We start from the raw sequence: 22,966 nt of genomic DNA, 5'->3' as shown, positions 1-22,966 counted from the left end.
AGAAGGGTCCTTTCATCAGATTGGCCAGACCAGCACAGACTCAGCTATAGAATGGCAAGTAGTTTTGGTGGTCAGATGGTGGCTTGTTGTCTCCAGGGGCCTCATGCATAACGGTGTGCATAGAATTCACACTAAAACATGGCGTACAGACAAAAGTTGAAATGCAAATTTGAATATGCAAATCAATATAAATATTCCCTTTAGTTCAGCGTTCTGTTAAAAGACAATGCCAAAAGCACTTGGGAAAAAAAAGAATATCAGCAAATGCCAAGTGAAGGTAAAGAAAAACATACAATTTGTTGGTTTAAGCAGTTGTATAAACAACAAAAGGAAGTTGATTGAAAGTTAAAGTTCAGAAAGTCACACATTGCCTGAAATAAAAAAGAAGCTGTTAGATATCAAAGTAGCCTTGAAAAGGCGAGTCGTAGCCCACCATCTGAGTGTCATATGTAAGCTTATTAGGGTACAGAGAAAAGAAACAAAGTAGAGACATAGTGGAAAAAAACCTTGAAATGTCAACTTTAATCTCTAAACTTCCACTTTAATCACGTACTTTATTTTGTCATTATAGTAGAACATCCATCCATTGTCCAACCCGCTATATCCTAACTACAGGGTCACAGGGGTCTGCTGGAGCCAATCCCAGCCAACACAGGGCGCAAGGCAGGAAACAAACCCCGGGCAGTTTCTCAAATCCCATTGTAGCTAAAGTAGCATGTTAAATGCTTCGTATTTTGTGTTTTCGTCTATGTACTCTATATGTGTGAATCTGGCTTTCTCCTACGCCGACAGGACACAGAATACATAGCATTCATGATATTATAGCTCTCTGAACAATTTAAATACTGTGGCAGACGGCTGGGTGCCACCCCCAGCCGGGACGCCCAGGAAGACAGGAGGAGGGTTCATGCCTCCTCCAGAACACGAGAGGGCGACCGCCCTGGTTCCATTAGGGCCCACGGGTGCAGGGCTTGGAAGCCCCACCCTGTAGGGGCCCGTGGTCTCCGCCAGGGGATGCCCTCATGCCTGAAGAACCCGGAACCCCAACACTTCCGCCACACCAGGAAGTGCTGGGGGGAAGAAGACTGGGAACACCCGGAAGGCTTCCAGGAACACAGCCGGCACTTCCGCCACACAGGGGAGTGTCTAGGGAGTGTCAGGGATCACCTGGAGCCCATCCGGGTACTTATAAAAGGGGCCGCCTCCCTGCAAAGAAGGACTGGAGTCGGGTGAGGAGTGGACAAGGTTTGTGTGCAGGAGAGTAGTGGCGGCCTGATGAGCAGGCAGAGAGACTGAGAGAGGACTGGACTTTGGGGGAGTTTGGTGCTTGAGGCACTGGGTTGTGCGCTTTATTGGACTGTGTTTATGCACAATAAACGTGTGGTGGACTTAAACATGGTGTCCGTCTGTCTGTGTCCGGGCTACGTATCACAGTGGTGTAGTCAGCAGGATGGTCTGCCTGGTGCAAGGCAGGAACCTGTATTAAAAATCTATTCTGTGAGCAGCCCGGCGTAGCAGTGGAACCCCCACACGCGCCGCGGGAGCGACGCATGCACAACTCCGCGGGAGCGGTTCTCCCCTGGGAGTGCCGGTGGTCCGCAAAAAGGCTCTGATCCCTGGGTGCGGAGGAGCACCAACGGGCATGGCTGGAGTGCAGCAGACTCCGACCAATGCGCTGTCGGAAGCCGCGGCCAGGACGGTATCGCAGAAGGAAAGGCCAGAGTGCAGCAGACACGGCTGGATGACGGGATCCGGGAGGTGAGTGCCCTGCATAACGGCGGTCAGCCCTGTGGGGTTGGACTTCCCTCTTTTGTTGCCGGCAGGGTATGCCCGGATCCGCGTTCGTGGCAGAGGCGTGCTGGTCCACGGGCCGTCGGCAGCGCGGAGGCGGCTGTTGGGAGAGCGAGAGAAAAAATGGAGCTGCAACCCCAAGAGCCAGAATGGTGCTGCACCAGGAGCAGTAGAGCCAAAATGGCGTTGGACCAGAAGTCCCTCCCTGTGGCAGGCACGGGATTGGATGGTGTGTCCTGTGTGCTCGCCAATGACGGTAGAGAGGCGGGACCAGGGAATTTCCATCTCGTGGCCACGAGCGACCCGATTGGGCAAGAGGAAAAGGGCCCCAAAGAGCAGCCAGCAGCTGTAGCTGAGAAGGTAAGCACAATGCTGGCTGTTTGTTTGTCCATGTCTGCGGCTCTACAGGCGCTGGTGGTTGATCAGTGTTCTGTGGAGTCGCATCCACAGGTGCTATGTGCCCTCCGTGCTGGGGAGCAGAAGCTGGAGGGGAAGCCAGTCGCGTCAGAGGAGGCGCTGGAAGCGCGGACGGAATGGCGCGGCGAGCAAACCTTCGGCCGGAGAGGTACGGCGGGAACGGTAAGTCTAATCGATCCTGTACAGCATGTTGGAGGTCCCACCGAAAGGATCCGTGAACCCAGTGATCGGAGTCCAAAAGGGGGATCTCCTACAGGAGATGTGGTGGTGAGTGCTGCGTGCAGGGCGAGGGGGCTAGCAGGACGTGGGCTGCTAAGTGCCCTGGGTCCTAACGCCCTCTGTCCTAAGCCGGCCGCAGCCTCGAGGCGAGTTAACTCTTTTAGGGCTAATTTTTTTTTTTTTTCTTTTCTCCCAGGGCTGAATATTTTTCCCAAAGCTAACATTTTTTTAAAAAAGAACACAAAGCAATTGTTTAACATATGAAATCAACAAAAAATATTTACTTTTGACAAATGTTACTGTCTTGCATGTTGTATGAGCCTGCATACTCTATGATTTCACATACATTTTACACAGCAAAGTCCTGCAAAGTCTGATCTCGCTCAAAGCAGCCAATTTCAGTCATTGCCACATTGCACTCCTTACAATATGTGTTGCTTTGGTGCCTATTTTTCAATTGTCTGTTGCTGCACTTTCTCACATATATTGTTAGTGTGTACTGTAGAGAGACAAGTCACCCATTTGCCATCGTGCCATGCCACTGCCACCAAGTTTTCTGCCTGCATGAAAACCGTATTGTCACCTCTTTTCATCTTCTGAAACTTTATGAACTTTATGTATGGCATTATAGCCTGGTTCACCCCATGGGATTTGCTTCTGTTTATTACAGAAGTGAATAAAACTTTGCAGCAGCACGTACCTATCACCACGCTGCATAACCTGTCCAAAGCCACCAGGGGACAAAACATGCTCCCTGAAGTTATATCACCAGTTCTGTCCCATCTCTATTTGTAATGCCACAGCACGCTTCATCTCGTCTTTCGTTGTGGGTTTCCACTTTGAAAAACGAGAATGCGATGCAAATGCAGCCCGCGATTCAAAAAAATTCTCTGCCTACCTGTTTGTCTCGTCTGACAGTAGCTGAAAAGCAGCATCAGGAGAGAGCAGCCTGAAGTACAGCAGCTGGTGATCTGTCGTGTCCAACAGCAAGCCATGCTGTCTTGTAAACTCCGGTAGCCAGATCGGCTCTCAACGGATCAATGTCTGTGTATTTATCCCATGCGAACCTTGGCGTAGATGCATCGGCAGCGCGAAGGCACTCAACTGGCAGCAGATCCGCTGGCACGGCATCAGCTGGTGTCTGATCAGCTGATGCCGGCTTCTCACTCTCTTGCTCGATCTCCTGATCACTGCCAAAAAAATCCGATTCTGAAAAATCAAGAGTCCGACTCAGCGATAATGTGCAAAACATCGTCTGCCGAGTGTTTTCTTTTCTGCACTCGCTTCGCTCCCTTGTCACATGTCGATGCCATCTTGCCATTGTTTACATTTCGCAACTCACGCACACGCAAGGATTATTTGGCGAGTCAACGAGTCTAGCATTCCTCCAAGCACAGAGGGAATGCCTGTGACGTGACAGTGAGATTTGTCGCCATTAACAGCGGATTGTCACCCTCTATCCCTGGATGTCGACTTTTGTCGACATTCGCCTTCAACCCCTCCTGTCGACAGAAGTCGATATCCGCCCTAAAAGAGTTAAAGGGACGCAGACGCGACAGGGTCTCTTTCTATGCTATAAGGAGACTCAGTCCGTCACCGCGTCCAAGAGTGAAAGGGGGAGCTGAGGGAAGAACGCCGGTTCCTCCGATAAGGGCAAACGTAAGGCAGGATGCTCATCTCCAGAGAAGGGCCGCCCTCTGCGGGTGCAGAGGGCAAACCCACGGAAGGCTGAGGAGACGGGCGTGCGTGCAGTCCCGTCCGGTGTCCCACCACGAGGGGCAAGGATACCATGAAAGGGGGGCCAAGCTGGCAAGCACCGGGGTGCCGGTCAAAGGGGGGAGCGTTGCCCTTATAGACGTCAGAGAGACGCCGAGTGGCGGCGTCCGGGCAACGTCTCCGCCCCTTGTTCTGTCTTCTTTTTTACAGGACCGGGCCCTGGAATGAAGTGTGTCGGCTTCCCGCCGAGGAAAACCTGCCCTCGCGGGATTGGCCGCTGGTCCCTGGCGTCTCAGCTTCCGGGACGCCCAGGAAGACAGGAGGAGGGTTCATGCCTCCTCCAGAACACGAGAGGGCGACCGCTCTGGTTCCATTAGGGGCCACGGGTGCAGGGCTTGTTAGCCCCACCCTGTAGGGGCCCGTGTTCTCCGCCAGGGGATGCCCCCATGCCTGAAGAACCCGGAACCCCAACACTTCCGCCACACCAGGAAGTGCTGGGGGGAAGAAGACTGGGAACACCCGGAGGGCTTCCGGGAACACAGCCGGCACTTCCGCCACACAGGGAAGTGTCTAGGGAGTGTCAGGGATCACCTGGAGCCCATCCGGGAACTTATAAAAGGGGCCGCCTCCCTGCAAAGAAGGACTGGAGTCGGGTGAGGAGTGGACAAGGTTTGTGTGCAGGAGAGTGGAGGCGGCCTGATGAGCAGGCAGAGAGACTGAGAGAGGCCTGGACTTTGGGGGAGTTTGGTGCTTGAGGCTTTGGGGGGGTTGTGCACTTTATTGGACTGTGTTTATGCACAATAAACGTTTGGTGGACTTAAACATGGTGTCTGTCTGTCTGTGTCCGGGCTACGTATCACAATACTAAGATGTATATTTAATATCATTTTCATGATGAAGTGAATTAAAGCATGTATTAAACATGGGGCCACAGTGGCGCAATGCTGTTGATGAGCTAGTGCCCCGCCGAGAGATTGTTCCTGCCTCCTGCAAGATTCTTGCGACCCTTGATTAAATAATTTATTGCAGCAGTACTGTCTCTTTCAAATGTACTAAACCCCAATTCCTGTCCTTCCTTTTCTTTCTCCAAGTAACCAATCACCACACAATCAGCTCATTAGTAAATGTCAAGCCACCTGTAAGCTTGGAATTCTGATTCTTCAAAACTTTTAAACGACATTGAAATAAATTCATAGTACGTGTTTAATTATTCAATCCATCCAGGTTCGCGCCAGTCCAAATCCTCCATAAACTTATTTTTCTATAAAATGGAAAAATAAGAAACAATGAAAACAACAACAGCAATAATAATAATACCATAAATAACAATGACAATATACAACATGAAACCATAAGTAGCTAAGTTTGTGCAATTTTTACAACTGTAATAGAAGGTTACAGTGAGGCAATTGTACTTATAAGTACAAACAGTTCTACCAGGAGCACTTGATGGACTGATTGAGTGCGTTTATAGCTGTTTCTGAACCGCAAGGTTTGGGCAGGAAAGGTTCTGAAACAGTTGCTGAATGGGTGAAGTTCAAATAGATTGTGCGCATGGCTGAGGCAGCATGTGCTAGAAGCTATACCCTGAGAATTCTCTCTGCTCTTGACACAATCTGCCTTAGAGCTTTTTGATCAGCTGCTATAGAGCTGTGATTCCACACTCAGATACGTTGGGTTAAAATACTCAGTTGTGTACTGACAGTAACAACGCTAAAGCAGCTATAGTATTTGGAATAGTTTGGCCATTCTATGCACCATCGTATGGTTACGGGTTGATTACGATCTAATGCCTTGAACTAAAAAACGATATGTGGTTAATGTCAGTGTATTTGATAAAGCTGCATCAAGGATGTGAGCATGGAAGAGGTGTATGCAACATTTTTGTGCGTACTCACTGTTTGGACACGAGGCCCCAGGACTCTACTGTGTTCGGCTCATCTGACTCCTTTTATACAACCTGGCAGTGGTTCTACAATTAGCTGATGGACAAATATTGCTGTTTTTCATTTATGTTAATTAGTGTTCACTTTGGTGCATTTGAACAACTCTGTATCCTTATATGTGATAGTTCTGTATTTACTGATTTGCATAATCTATTCTTGCAATAGATTTGCATAATGTATTTTTGCCTTGAGAGTTGCACTTGGTGAGGATTATTGTGCAAGAAGGAGGAAACCACACACAAGGTATACAAGGTATAAACAGCATAAAATAAACAAGAAAATATATAAAACATACACATTTGAGCCTAACTGGAAAGACTTTGACCCCTGACTAGCAGATGATGTGCCTACTTCATTTTCTCACTCAAATACAGTAAGTGACAAGCACCGTCTTGCTCATCTTTCACCGCAGTTGTACGGGCCACACTTCTTCCTACCAGTAGGACCTTTGTCTCACAGCCACCTAACTTGATATATATGTATATGGGGTGTGTTTATATATAGTGAATGCCACAGGCATCCCAAAGGGTGATTCATTGCCCAGATGGAATGCCACAATAAAAGAAACTGGAAGAACAGGCTGTCTGACTGAATTGGAACAAGAATCCTTACCCGGCTTGAAGGCTTGTATGTTGGAAAGGGCAGAGGAGACAACAGCATGTGGATATTGTATCCCCTGATACGTTAGAAGGTAAGGTCCCTAGGATTTGGGTCCCTTTTGGATACCCAAAGGACATCATGGGAGTTAGAATTCCGAAATACAGCTTTGTTTGGTTTTGTGGGTGCCACCAAGGGGTGATGCTGGGAGATATCTTTGTGGGACTCCTGTTTGAATCTGATTGACTATGTCCTAGCCCTAGAAGTACTATTGGGTCAAAGATAAAAGGAACTGTTCATCTTGACAAGACAGTAAGAGTCAGGATAGTAGTTGGACAACACTCACCTGGGAGGAGTGGACAAATAAGAGAAAGACAGAGTAGAAGAGAAGATTTACGGCTACAAAATGTATAAGAAATCTTGTTGTAAGGTATTTTGGTTAATAAACACTTTTATTTGTACTTGACTTTTGTTGTTGTCGTTGTGATGGGTGTTTGGGGTGCTGCAATGCCCCCCTTCTGGATATTATAGTCATAATACATGTGATCGGGAGATAACTCCAGGGCTCATCTAATGGTAATTACATTCCAAGCCAAGGGTTGGCACTGTCACCTAACACTTTTCCTCTCATCAATCCTTTAGATCTGGGGCCTCACGTATAAATCGTGCATATGCACAAAAATGTTGCATATGCCCATTTCCACGCACACATCGTGATGTATAAAAACTAAACTTGGCATAAAGCCACGCACATTTTCATGAGCAGCTCAATCTGTTGCGTAAGCAAGTTCTCTGCTTGTTTTTGCAAACTGGTGGCATCCAGTGTCAAAGCAGTGCTACTGTTCCTGTGTGATTTCCCTTTATTTTTTAGATTCACATCCCTGAAGCGGCCTTATCAAATACCCTGAAATTAACCACATATCATTTTTTAGTTTAAGGCATCTGATTGCAATCAACCTGTAACCATATAATGGTGCACAGAAATGCCAAACTATTCCAAATACCATAGCCACTTTAGCTTTGTTTATATCAATGCACCACTCAGAGTATTTAAACCCAGTGTATCTGAGTGTGGAATCACAGCTCTACAGCTGCTGATCGGAAAGCTCTACTGCAGATTGTGTCAAGAGTGGGGAGAAATATTGGGATGGAGCTTCTAGCACACGCTGCCTCAGCCAAGCGCAAAGCCTATTTGAACTTCACCTATTCGACAAACGCTTCAGAGCCTTTCCTGTACGGACCTCGCGGTTCAGAAACAGTTTCATCCCAAGAGCTATAAATGCACTCAATCAGTCAATTAAGTGCTCCTGGTAGAACTGTTTGTATTTATAAGTACAATTGCCTCACTGTAAACTTGTATTACAGTTGTAATATTGCACAACCTGAGCCATGTATGCTTTCATATTGTATATTTTTCACTGTTTTTTATCCTATTATTATTACTATTGCTGTTGCTATTTTACCATTTTATAGGAAAATAAGTTTATGGTGGATTTGCAAATTGAATCTCATTGTACCATACAATAACAATAAAGGAATTCAATTCAACTGAGAGCGTGTATTTACAGATGATGACAACTGACTTCTAAGTCAATTTAGATTTCCAGGCGTTGTCTTCATGGCGCTCTTGATATCATTTTAAAGATGAAATGCATTAAAGTATATATATTACATTATACAGATAAATTTTAACTTCATTTAAATAATGTATATTGTTAATAATTAAATATGTTAAATATGATCAGGTCCTACTGCCTTACTAATGTAGATCTCAAACAGCATTCTTGTCTCTCTCTTTCAGGCCACACCTCTTCGGAGTAGCAGCGAGCGGAAGCACAGAGCAGCGGCATCTCCTGCAGGCATGTAGCCCTTCGCAAACACCCGAGTGAGTTCAACTGAAGTAAAGCCAACAGCTGACCAGGAGAAATAACTGGCAATGAGAAATCAAGGAAATGCCTTGAAGGGGCCAAGATTTCTGAGGCATTCATTTTATATATTAAAACAGATTCCAACACAATTATAGTGCTAGTTTACAGATCACCAGGGCCATATTCATTGTTCATGACTGAATTTAGCAACCTTTTATCTGATTTGGCTATAAATTATGATCACATAGCACTGATGGGGGATTTTAATGTACACATTGATGTGGAAACTGACACTATTAGCAAATGTTTTACTTATTTTTTAAGTTCAGTAGGATTTTGTTAGATTGTCAAAGGTCCAACTCATAATCATAACCACACATTAGATTTAATTATAATTTACAAAGTTGAAATTCAAAATTTAAATATTACTCCATTAAATGAAGTTAATTCCGATTACTACTTAATTACATTTAATTTAGTCCTGTCCTTGCCAACGCACTCACAGATTAAAGCAAAGACAGTGCGACATCTAGATTGTAATTCTGCTTCAAAATTTATAGATACTTTGAGTAAGTCGAGTGTAATTGTGGAAAACCATTTAGATCAGTTAACATCAAATGTAAACATGGAAAACAATTTAGATCAGTTAACATCACATTATAATGTGACCTTGATGATCTGGACGCAGTGGCTCCCCTTATAACAAAAGTGATCAAAGCACATAGAAACTCTCCCTGGTTTAATGAAAAAACTCGAGCTCTTAAATTAGAATGTCGAAAAGTGGAGAGCAGATGGAGAACAACAAAGCTACATGTCTTTCAAATGGCATGGACAGAGAGTGTTAAAAAAAGCTCTCTTTAAAGCTCACTCAGAATATTATTCTACAATAATAGATAGCAATAATAAAAATCCTCGGGTACTGTTTAGAACAGTTGCTAAATTAACAAATGGGAATCCAGATCTACAGTGCAAAATACCAAAAGATATTAGCAGTACAGACTTTATGAACTTCTTCAATGAGAAAAATAAAAATATAAGATCCCAGATCTCAGCATCACAGTACAAACCGCATACTATTTTAGCAGACCCTGCCTCACATTGCTTTCAGCACTTTAGTAATTTTAATCCTGTAACTGAGCAGGAAGTCTTAACTTTAATTTCTAAAATGAAACCCACTTCTTGTTTCCTAGATCTAGTGCCAACAAAATTAGTAAAAAGTGCAATGGATGTTCTTGCAGTGCCTATTCTAAACATGATCAATAGTTCATTATTGCATGGCACAGTACCTGATGCACTAAAAGTGTCAGTCATTAAACCATACTAAATAATTATAGGTCTATTTCAAATTTACCCTTTCTGTCTAAAATACTAGAAAAAGTAGTCGCCAATCAGCTTCAGTCACACGTTATGTATTACAATTTATTTGAGAATTCCAGTCTGGTTTCCGCACTGGTCATAGTACAGAAACGGCACTAACACAGGTTGTAAATGACATTCTGATATCCTCTGATGAAGGAAACTCCACTGTAATTATGTTGTTTGACTTAAGCACAGCCACTGACACCATTGACCATTCTATTTTACTGCACAGGCTAGAAAATGATGTTGGGCTTACAGGCACTGTGCTCGCTTGGTTAGTTCTTATTTATCAAATCGATTCCAATATGTACAGAAATGTACTGACAGTACTCCATCATTATACACAGAAGTGAGATATGGTGTCCCACAGGGCTCAGTACTGCGACCTTTACTGTTTTCACTTTACATGCTTCCACTGGGATCTATCATTAGGAAACATACTGCAATGTTAATTTTCACTCGTATGCAGATGATACCCAGATATACATTTCATTTAGATCAAATGAAGTTTATCCAAAGTTGTCTTTAATTAGTTGTGCTAGTGAATTAAAGGAGTGGATGGATGAGAACTACTTGTCTTTAAACACAGATAAAACAGATTGTTTGGAGGGAATGACGCTGATCACAACAATATTTTGCCATCATTTATCTCAGTTGGAATCACCATTGATTTTACTGAATCAGCCCGCAATCTAGGAGTTATCTTTGACTCTAGCATGTCATTTAAAGTGCACATTACAAAGTTCTCCAAATCATGTTTCTTCCATCTTAAAAATATTGGGAAATTAAGGTGCTTTCTAAATAAACAGGATTCTGAGAAATTAATTCATGCATTTATTTCTAGTAGGATTGACTACTGCAATGTGGTGTTCACTGGATGTTCAAACTGTTCTTTATACAGCCTCCAGTTAATCCAATGTTGCTGCAAGAATTATTACAAGAACAAGAAAATACGAACACGTAACTCCAGTTCATTAAATCCTTACACTGGCTCCCGGTTAAGTTTAGGGCAGATTTCAAAAACCTCCTTTTAAGATATAAAGCATTAAATGGCCAAGGTCTGACTTACTTGTCTGAACTTATCATGACTTACAAACCAGAGCGTACATTAAGATCTCAAGATGCCGGTCTGCTTATGATTCCAAGGATTAATAAAATAACAGTGGGAGGTCAAGCTTTTAGTTACAGGACCCCTAAACTGTGGAATGGTCTGCCTGCTACTATAAGAGATGCCCCTTCGGTCTCAGCTTTTAAATCCCGGCTGAAGACTCACTACTTAAGTTTAGCATATCCTGAGTAGAGCTGCTGATTAACTGTACAGACTGCATCTCTGTTGTAAGTCATTAGCACAAAAACATAAGTAACATCCATCTTCCAACCCGCTGAATCTGAACACAGGGTCACGGGGGTCTGCTGGAGCCAATCCCAGCCAGCACAGGGCACAAGGCAGGAACCAATCCCGGGCAGGGTGCCAACCCACCACAGGACACACACAAACACCAAGCACACACTAGGGCCAATTTAGAATCGCCAATCCACCTAACCTGCATGTCTTTGGACTGTGGGAGGAAACCCACGCAGAACGGGGAGAACATGCAAACTCCATGCAGGGAGGACCCGGGAAGTGAACCCGGGTCTCCTTACTGCGAGGCAGCAGCGCTACCACTGCGCCACCGTGCCGCCCCATAAGTAACATGATAGTTATAATTTGTTATTAACCCTCACCTATTCTGTTTCTCTTCTCGGTACTCAAGTGTGGCACTTGGTGCTACGGCCCACCTGCCAAGTTGTTTTGCCTGCCTAAGTTAAAGTCATCCCTGATGGAGGATCACAGGAATCATGGGGTAGAGGGGTCCTTTCATCGGATTGGCTGGCCCAGCTCTGTTTCAGCTGTGGAATAACCAAATGAGGGAGGCAGCTTGATGGCTGAGGTCTCCAGGACTCTGAACAAACCCAAGTCATATTATGTGATATCATCTACTGTTCTGTTCTGTACTGGTCCGTACTTTTTTTTATACTGTATTGAGGATTTGTTCTGTGTATTGTATTGTATTGACCCCCTTCTTTTTGACACCCACTGCACGCCCAACCTACCTGGAAAGGGGTCTTTTTTTGAACTGCCTTTCCCAAGGTTTCTTCTATTTTTTTCCCTACAAGGGTTTTTTTGGGAGTTTTTCCTTGTCTTTTTAGAGAGTCAAGGCTGGGGGGCTGTCAAGAGTTTCTCCACCACTCTGTCACTCGATAAACTTCCTTTTGTTGTTTATATCACTGCTTAAACCAACAAATACCATGTTTTTCCTTGCCTCTACTTGGTATTCTATGTATATCTTCTTTTTCCCTGTGCTTTTACCATTGTCTTTTCACAGAACACAAAATATAAGGGGCTAAACCCCTAGCACACCTTGGCCAGTCTGATCATACATCTCTGCTTCTAATCCCTGCATATACTCCCCTCAGGAAACAAGCTCCCACTATGACCAGGACTGTTACCTTATGGCCCGAGGAGGCCTCCCAACAGTTGCAGGACTGCTTCCAGAGAACCGATTGGGAGGTTTTCTATCACCAAGACTTGGAGAACCACACTACGGCAGTCCTGGATTATATCAGGTTCTGCACGGACAACGTCGCCTGGGACAGACGCATAAGGATTTATCCTAACAGGAATCCCTGGATGACGAGGGATGTCCAGAGTCTGCTGAAAGCTAGGAATACTGCTTTCAGGTCTGGGGATGGGGCTCTTTACAGTGTAGCCAGAGCGAACCTGAAGAGAGGCATCCGAGAGGCCAAGGCAGCATACAGAAGGAGGATAGAAGACCATCTGAGGAGTAACAACACCAGGCAGGTGTGGCAGGATGTCCAGCACATCACTGGCTACAAATCCAGCAACTCCTTGGCTGTTGAGGGAGATGCTTCTCTGGCAGAGGAGCTGAACATCTTCTTTGCCCGCTTTGAGGCGACACCAACAGCAGCTCCATCACAACAGCCTGTTCACAACAGCAATATACTCACAGTGGAAGAGTGTGAGGTGAGGCGGGTGATGAGGAAGGTGAACCCGAGGAAGGCTGCAGGACCCGACGATATGGCTGGACGGGTGCTGAAAGACTGTGCAGATCAACTGGCCGGAATCTTCACCAGGATTTTCAACCAGTCCCTGTTCCAGGCCACTGTCCCATCCTACCTCAAGTCCTCAATCATTGTTCCGCTGCCGAAAAAATCCAACACGAACAGTCTGAATGATTTCCGCCCAGTGGCACTCACATCTGTCATCATGAAGTGCTTTGAGAAACTGGTGTGGAGTCATATCATCGCCTGCCTGCCAGCAGACCTGGACCCATTTCAATTTGCTTACAAAGCAAAGAGATCCACGGAGAATGCTGTGGCCACAGCCCTTCATGCTGCCCTGACCCACTTGGAGCAGCAGGGGAGTTACGCCAGACTGCTCTTTGTAGACTTCAGCTCGGCGTTTAACACCATCCTCCCACAACGACTGGTGTCCAAACTGGCAGATCTGGGACTTCCATCACTCACCTGCAGTTGGATACTGGACTTCCTGTCGGGTCACTCCCAGAGGGTCAGGCTGGGTCTCCACACATCCATTGCTCTCAGCCTCAACACTGGGACGCCGCAGGGTTGTGTGCTCAGCCCGCTCCTCTACACCCTCTACACATATGACTGTGTCCCCACTCACCATAGCAACAAGATTATAAAGTTCGCGGATGACACAACGGTGGTCGGACTCATCTCGGGCAAGGAGGGTGAGCTGGCATACAGGAACGAGGTGGAGCGGCTGTCAGAGTGGTGCACAGTCAATAACCTGCTGCTCAACACCAAAAAAACAAAGGAGCTTGTTATTGACTTTAGGAAAAACAAAACTGACATCCAGCCACTCATCATTGGCGGGGCCTGTGTGGAGAGGGTCCCGGTGTTCAGATTTCTGGGTATGGAGCTGGAGGATGACCTGACCTGGAGCGCCAACACCAAGGAGCTGCTAAAGAAGGCGCAGCAGAGTCTGTATTTTCTGAGAATTCTCAGAAAGAACCACCTCCCAAAAAATCTGCTCCTTGCTTTTTATCATTGTTCCATCGAGAGTGTGCTCACGTACAGACTGTGTGTGAAGTACAGAAGCTGCACTTCCTCAGAAAAGAAAGCGCTCCACAGGGTCGTCAGGACAGCGGAGAGAACAATTGGTTGTACCCTCCCCACTCTGGAACAAATCTACACATCCCGATGCCGCAAAAAAGCAATAGACATTTCACACGATTCATCACATCCCGGTCATTGCCTTTTCCAGCTTTTGCCATCGGCAAGAGATACAGAGCTATGAAAACTAGGACAAACCGCCTTAAAAACAGCTTTTAACCGAAAGTAATCATGGCCCTGAACTCAGAATAAAACTGCTCCATATTATTCTACCAATGTGCAATATAGACCTTAAGTCAACAAGTGCAATTTGTATATTTATTACTATTCGGTTGTTATTATTTTCTCTCTTCTTGTCTTTTTGTCTTTTTAACTCTTATTCCTCACACTGAGTCGATTGCACCTTCAATTTTGTTGTTCCTTTGTAAAAGTGACAATGACAATAAAGATCTATCTATCTATCTATCTATCTATCTATCTATCTATCTATCTATCTATCTATCTATCTATCTATCTATCTATCTATCTATCTATCTATCTATCTATCTATCTATCTATCTATCTATCTATCTATCTATCTATCTATTTATTTTGATTTGCATATTCAAAGAGGCATAATTCTGGGAGGAGTCGGTTTGGAGTGACAGGTTACTTTTCATGCTGACCGGGATTTATGGAGTGGAAGAATGTGGAAGTTGGCGTATGCACAGATTTATGCATCTGGATTTTTTTGTGCATACGCATATTTCCTTTTTGTGCATACGCCATGTTTTAGAGTGAATTCTACGCACGCCGTTATGCCCCTGGTGATTAACAATGGGACAACGAGCGACATTACTTTCAGGTTCTGGTTCTGATAAATCATTATGTTTTGTGGTTGGAAAACCACTGTTTGTTTTTTTTCATCAATTATATTGGTGAACAGTCCCGGGTTCAGATAAAGGATTTTATTTGATAACAACATGTTCCCTAGTGAACACAGCCCAGATACACAGTTACAAAACACAAGATTCTTTTCTCTCTAATTCAGTCTTCCAAGGTGAGTATAAAGACTCCAACAATTTTGCTTATTAAGGTTTCAGGGAATCCATAGGGTTAAATGGGAATCCCAGACACCCTTCGGACTCTGATATTTTTCACATTAAAGGGACTAACAAACCGTCTAATGTTTGTGCCAGGTCCTATACCGAATGCTGTTGATCTTTCATTTTTTATAAAGCACAAAGGAACAAAAACACCACAAATATACAGCTTTTATCAAGTCTTCATTGCTAAGAGAAAAGTAAATTAAATTATTATTTGATGATTAAATCTTCTTAGTTACCTTCATGCAAAGGGATGAGAGAATCCAGTGTCCCAAATATCTGTGTTAACTCATTCTCTGCCATAATATCAAGTTTCAGCATTGGTTCATAGTAAGCCTAAGAATAAAAAGACAAGTGAAATACAGCCAAAACTAAATAAGGGTTTTATTTTAAAGAAAACAAAAAAAAAGCTGTATTGTTAAATAGCTGACCCCAAAGTTCCACAAACACATTAGACAAGACCTCTGCTGGACAGCGATTTGGAAGGGTATAGAGAAAAACAGTGTTTGAAGCTTTGAACAGATAAGAACAGTGTGTTCAGTAGAGTTTATCGAATATTTCAGAGCAAACACTATGGAGGAAATGGGTTGGCTGTGTATGGGTGATCAAGATCACATATATTATACCTGCCTTTTTAATAAAATCTGTGGGCTTGAGTTTTTATATCTGGAAACTATTAACTATGGCAGTCTTTCTGCCTTCTGTCATTTCCAGCTGACCTCAGCTTAATTTACTATATCACCACAGAGAACAAGGAACTTTCATACTGTACCCATTTGAGAAAGTAAGATCATTGTCTTTCATTCTGTCGCTGAATATAACTAACAATCAAGTATTCCTCACCAAATTTAAATTAGGTAAGCCTTAGATAAGATAATAAACAACACATAGAAAATTTTGCTTTGTCCTTACATTTAAAAGACATATAGAAGCCAACATATAGTTATGCATTTATATGTAAAATCAAAGAACTGAAAATGGGTATAAATCTGTTTTTCACATGACTGTATATATAAACAATGTTGTTATGAACTGCTAGGATGACCTATGACTCTGTGGGAGCCTGAAATGGAGTAAGTGGCTTCACAAAATGTTGAATAAAAAAAATCAGGAATCACCAATTATCCTAGTCTGAACAATGTTTGTGACATAGGTGGAGAACTCACACAGACACAGGGAGAATGTGCAGAGTCCACACAGAACAAAAAGGTGAAAGAGTCAAACCCAGAATCTGTGTAGTAGCAGCTTTATCCCTTGTGCTACAATACTGTTCATGTGATATTTTGCTATATGATAATTATATTAAATACAGTAGAGTCCCGCTAATCTGAACTAATTGGGACCGAACCCTGTTCGGATTAGCGAAAATTCGGATTAGGCGGAGTTTTGTCATATAATGCCATATATTGACTTTATGAGGCGTATTAAGCGTCTGATGTGTCAAGAATTAAAGGTAAGAAATTACGTATTCTAGTGCACTGCAATTTAAACTGCACTGTAGTGTGACTGTGATCGGAGGTAAAATCGATATGACGGGCGGTACGTGAGTAGTAGCGAAAGGGCAGTGACCTAGACCCCCCGCCTAGACCTACGCATTCCTCTTGATTTCCGTTCCCAAACTATGAATCACTGAGTCAGTGTGCCACCTGCTACTGCTGAGTGATGTGTTTTGTGCAATGTTATTGTTCGTTTGCACGCACTTGCCCTGTGTTTTGTGAGTCCTTGTGAGTGGTGTGTAGTGTGGTTTCTTTACATTCTGTGCTTGTCCCTGCTGTTAATCATCATGGCAAGCAAACGTAAACATAACTCGTGTACATTAAAAGAAAAACTGGAAGTGTTGAAAAGACTTCACAAAGGTGAAAGTGCCACTCAGTTATCGAAGGAATTTGGTGTCGGGAAAGCAACAATTTCCGATTGGAAAAAGAACAGAGGTAAAATTGAGCAGTTTTGCACTACCACAAGTGAAAAAACAATTGAAAAACGTAGCAAGACGACAGTGTCTTCTTACGAAAAATTGGACGAAGCACTTTTCTTATGGTTTACACAAGAAAGACAGAAAGGAATCCCTATCACTGGCCCTCTAATTCAAGAAAAGGCGCTTCAATTGAACAAGCTCATGGACGATGACGTATCATTTACGGCTAGTTGTGGTTTCTTAGACCGATGGAAGAAAAGACACGGAATCAGGCAGCTTACAATAACTGGGGAGAAATTGTCAGCGGACAACGAAGCAGCTGTTGAATACCTTGAGGAGTTCAAATGCATCATTTCTTCCTACTTGCCCCAGCAAGTTTACAACGCAGATGAGACAGGACTTAACTTTAAAGCATTGCCTACCAAAAGTCTTGCATCACAAGAGGAACGATCTGCACCAGGGTTTAAAATGGATAAACAGCGCTTAACTGTGTTGGCCTGCAGCAATGCTTCTGCCACAAATAAGCTTCCACTGATGGTTATCGGCAAATCGGCAAAACCACGCTGTTTTAAGAACATGAACATGAACTCTCTCCCTGTTTTTTACAGAAATCAAAAGAAAGCTTGGATGGATCGTGCCTTGTTCCAAGAATGGTTTGACAAGCAATTTGTGCCAAAAGTAAAGGCGTTTAACAAAGAAAATGGATTGCCTCCTCGTGCTTTGTTACTTATAGACAATGCTCCGTCACATCCAGAAGAAATGCAACTTGTTTGCGATGATATCAAGGCTATTTTTCTCCCACCAAATGTCACATCAATTTTACGTTGAGCAACACGCCGATGTAACCCCATCAGATGTTATGTTTATGCGGCGTTGGCGAAACATTGCTTCTTCAAGCCGTTTTAGTTCGTTGCGTCAGAAGAAGATCACTGACTTTATCTCTTAGATAATGGTTTGCTTTTTACGTTTTGTGTAAATGCTGTACAGAACATGGATTCTACATATGTGAGTAAATTCGAACTTGTTTCAATTTTAAGTAAGGCTGTATTTTGGATTTTTAGTTAGACAGCGAAATTGAAAAATTACAAGTTTCTTAAATGTACATTAAACGTACGACATAACTTGAAAAAACTTGTTTTCTTTACTTTTCCCAGTTCAGAAATTTCATAAAAATTATTTTTTTCCCTAGTCCTGTTCGGATTAGGCGGATTTTTGGATTAGCGGGGTTCGGATTAGCGGGACTCTACTGTATATAAATATCTGCAGTACTCTGAGTTTATACAAGGAACAGGTCGATATACAGTAAAATACATTGAATTTGGTTAAATTTAGCAATCACTAATTTTCATATACTAGAATTTGTCATGTGCTTTTAGTCATTTTTCAAATATGGAAACCCCAGTTTTACAATTTTTGGAGAACAGGATCCGCATATATATACAGGAGTGCACAAAAGTAGGTTTAAAGTTGTGAGTACACTGGAATAATCATAACCTGCATTTTTTTTTCCATACGAATAACTGTAAACCTACTGTTGCCGACCCCGCAGAGGGTAATATGAACTCACAGGAAGACTGTCATGTAGCCAGGACAGGAGGGCAAAAGTAGCATTACATCTCCCTTGCATGCTACATGACCTTCTGCCTTTGAGCCTGCTTGACCCTCTGCACCTGAGGGGTCTTAGAAATTTTCTAGCCCCTGTTGCAGACTACATGAATCTTTGCTCGCCTCGTCTACATGACCCTCTGCCTCCCAGCTGGCATGATCCATTGTCCTCCCTGGCTACTTGACCTCTGCTACTGCATTGGGTCCCACACCACTCATTTAAGTTACATGCCGTTTTGACTTTAAGCCCCATCACCAGCTTTTAAATCAGAGTTCAGGGTCTTCACAGCCCCGGGCCACAGGCAACCGGACATCTGGTCATGTACTCATCCTATCACCCTGACCACTACTCTACTACGTATGACACCCCGACCCAGAATCAGGTCGTCTATGAATGATTTAACACCGGATTCCCAACGAATGTGCACTGCAGAAGAGGAAGAGGGACCGGCTACTCATCCGGGCCTCTCCCTGGCCCCGTTTCGAATGGCCCTCTGCGCCAGTCTGTCCCCCACAGGTAGAGGGTGGCGTCCGGCTATGCCTGGCTCACCAAGGCTCCACGGTGCTAGGGTATCGTCACGTTTAGAAGGGGTTCTGACTTGGAGGCATTCAGTCATAATCCCGCAGATGGTAGCTTTGAACCATTGGCTCCTCAACCAAGCACATACATCAAATGTCTGACCCTGCAGTTCTGAGCAGGATTGCTATTGCAACAACACCATCATCAGTAGGGTAATACTCACTTTCCCTGTTAGTGGGTGAACAATCCAACGCTTGGTGAATTCTACTTCACAATGATAGGAAGAGCCGACATCGAAGGATCAAACGGCGACGTTGCTATGAATGCTTGGCTCCCACAAGCCAGTTATCCCTATGGTAACTTTTCTGACACCTCCTGCTTGAAACCCAAAAAGCCAGAAGGATCGTGAGGCCTTGCTTTCATGGTCTGTACACATACTGAAAATCAAGAACAAGTGAGCTTTTGCAATTCTGCTCCACGGAAGTTTCTGGCCTCCCTGAGCACACCTTAGGACACCTCTATTATGTTTTGACAGGTGTACCGCCCCAGTCAAATTCCCCACCTGCCACTGTCCCTGGAGCAGGTCGTGCCCAAGGGTGGATCGGGCGTTTGACACCAGAAAGGAGAGCTCCCCCTCCCACCTCACCGGGTGAGTGAGAAAATGGTAAGAGTAGTGGTATTTCACTGGTGGTGCCCCTGGTCCGCACCAGTTCTAAGCCAGCTGTTAGGAGCCAGCCAAGGCCACGCACTGGCCACAAACCCCTGCCGCCACCACCAGGGATAGAGTTAGGGTGTCAGAGGCAGGCCAACGTGCAACACAGCTAGGGCAATCCACAGGAAGGGCCCAGCATACATCCAGAATCACCGCCTGGGGACACCCCTACTACTTTGTCCAATCATGGCTCGTGCCTAGCCCCAATTCGCACCTCAGCCCAACCGACCGAGCCATAAGAGCCAATTCATATCCCAAAGTTATGGATCCGGCTTGCTGACTTCCCTTATCTACATTATTCTGACATGCCAGAGGCTGTTCACCTTGGAGACCTGCTGCAGATATGGGAACGGCCTGGCATGAGATTTACACCATCTCCCCTGGATTTTCAGGTGGGGGCCACTGACATTTTTCCCTCCTCATTTTTTCTGAATGTTTTTTCACTAATTTTGCATTTGGCTATGGTCAATGTCAATACTGGTAGTATGAGGCGATACCTGGACCCTAGGTAGTCCAACTTCTCCAGGATGGTACATCAATACCTGCCATTGCCAGAAGGCTTGCTGTGTCTCCCAGCACAGTCTCAAGGGCATGGAGAAGATCCAATCTCTGTCTTAAGTAACGGGACAGTGTTTCTAATCTTTTGAAATTTTTCAGGTAAAATGTGTATGTGTTTGACTGCAAAGAGAATGGATTGACCAAAATGTTTCACTCTGGCTATAAGAAAAAAAACAGGGGTGTTGGAATTTTAACACATAAAATTCCATAAGGTGATTGAATTTGTAGCATTAGACATATTCTCCAATCCTGAAGAGTACTATGTGGTATCGATGGGCAATTTACTGTAATGTAAAATAATTCTGATAAATATATGCGCACCTAATGTCTACCAATTTTATCCAAAGCATATTAAATTAGACCTGGAAAGATCTACACCTAAGATAATGATAACAACTAATACCAGAAAGACAATTAAAAAATTTGTAATGGTACATAATTAGATAATTATATTGTTAAATCCAAATTCAAGAGAATTGTCAGAGGGGAACATTTTTTGTACAGTGGGTGATTTTGTTTTCTTTCTTTTCTCTTAGGAAAAACAAATATGTAATATTAAATTTAAAGGCCAGTAAATGAAGGTGCAATAGGCATCCATTGTTGGGACTCGGGTGATAAGTTGAAAGGCAAATTTCCTGAATAATCCTTTTACTGATTATCGTGATGGCTGTCTACATGATATAAGTATTTGCTATCTTGCAAAAGAGTCACCTGCTTTGAAATTTAAACTCCTTAAACATACAAACAATACAAAATTGTGATAACAGAACTGCTCCTTCCTTGGAAATTGTTTGTATTTACCTGACTTAGAAATCAACATGTCTGGGAATATTGGTTTCTAATCAGCATTTATGTGCTCATTGATAGTTGCTAACAATACTTGTTATTAACCTGTGTTTACATTATTTGTTAACCTCAGGAAATCTGGATGTGCTATTGTTTAATCCAGGCAGGGACTGAAGCAGATTTAAACTTCTGGGCAGGAGAAGGCAGGGCTTGAAGGGCGGTCCACTGGGAACGCTGTCAAGACCACTCGCACAGAGCATAGGGACTCACTGGCAGACAAGGGTATGTGGTTGGTACAATGTGAGGCACAAGGAAAGCAAAAATTACCTCCAGGGAGGAAGAGACAGTTCCACAAAAAGATGCCAGTTGTGGGTCCAGCGACAGAGGGAAGCCATATGGAAGCTGGCAAACGAGAGGCGCGGTGTGTCTAGGTTGCAGCAACACAAGGAATCCAGAGTGGGAAAAAAAAAGAACGACGAAGAGACGCTGACAGGAATTCAACAATTTGGCAAAACTTCTGTTGGGAAACGTGCATCCGAGGACAGTTGGATGATTAATTGCTGGGATAACACAATTAACAAATCATTTAATTTTTCACTAATATTTTCAGTAATATTCAATGTCATAATTAAGAAAAACTTAATTATGTCTAGAAGACATTTATTTTCAAATTCAATAATGGTTAAGGTCATGGTCTGTTTATTGTCACATATACAATGTACAGTGAAACTCTTGCATAAAGTTTCTTGTAGACACAATAATCAACATAAAACATCAGGCTCAAATAAAAAACAGCTTAAACTTAAATGAAATATTTTTAATAATCATGACACTACGTACGCTAGTATCACAAAAGATGTGGCACTTAATTCACTCAGTTGATTACAGACAGTTTGTTACTTATGACAGTTGATCAGCCTTATTACCTGCTGGTAGAAACTGTTCTTAAATTGGGTGTAAATAATATATCTCATAGCTTTATAGCACCTGCCTGATGGCAGCAGGAAGAAAAATATCCATGCAGGGTGAACAGGGATCTTTTATGATTCATTTTACCCCCCTCAGACAGCGCTTGGTAAATATTTACTATAGTGTGCCCCAACAGTGATTTGTACTGTTTTCATCACCCTGTACAATGCCTTGTGGATCTTAGCTGAACTGCTGCCATACCAGAACACCATGCAGCGTGTCAGGATGGACCGTACATTCATAAAGGTTGATGAGGGCTGCCAAAGACATTCAGGCTTTCCTCAAGCATCTGAGAATAAAATGTCACTGATGGGTCTTTATGATGACTGCTGTGGTATGTTCTGCCCACCTAAGATCATTGTTGATAATAAGCCCTAGGAATTTAAATATGTTGACTCTTTCCATAGTGATTTACCTGGTATTTCCTAAAATTAATAATCATCTCGACAATCTTGCTAATATTCAGAGAAAAGGTATTGGTCTTGACACCACTCTGAGAGGAGCCTAATCTCCTCTTGACAGGCTCTTTCATCATTGTTCGTGATCACGCTTACAATGGTGGAATCATCAACAAACTTTATGAACATACTGGAGCTGTATCTGGCCATACAATTATGGCTGAACAGAGGGTATAGCAGGAGATTCAGTACTCTACCCTGAAGGGTGCGAGTGTTAAGGATCAGCATTGAGAAGTTTTGTCTATAAATCCATATGTGCTGAGGTCTAACATCCAATTGCACAGAGAGGTACTGAAGTCCAGTTC

At 43.6% G+C, this 22,966-nt stretch overlaps 1 protein-coding gene across 1 annotated transcript in view; it reads right to left on the bottom strand.

The window, feature by feature from the left end:
* Window positions 1-22,966, bottom strand: part of arhgef3l (Rho guanine nucleotide exchange factor (GEF) 3, like) — a gene marked incomplete at its 5' end in the record, with an annotated part of 159,939 nt that overhangs the window by 94,492 nt on the left and 42,481 nt on the right. Inside the window, one exon of the mRNA XM_028813652.2 lies at window positions 15,378-15,474. Coding sequence (XP_028669485.2) covers window positions 15,378-15,474 — 97 coding nt within the window. The remainder of the gene's footprint in view (window positions 1-15,377; window positions 15,475-22,966) is intronic.

The sequence above is a fragment of the Erpetoichthys calabaricus genome, chromosome 11 (assembly GCF_900747795.2).
Source record: "Erpetoichthys calabaricus chromosome 11, fErpCal1.3, whole genome shotgun sequence".
Taxonomy (NCBI): Eukaryota; Metazoa; Chordata; class Cladistia; order Polypteriformes; family Polypteridae; genus Erpetoichthys; species Erpetoichthys calabaricus.
The sequence above is the reverse complement of the archived record's forward strand: the minus strand, read 5'-3'. Positions and strand labels throughout refer to the sequence as shown.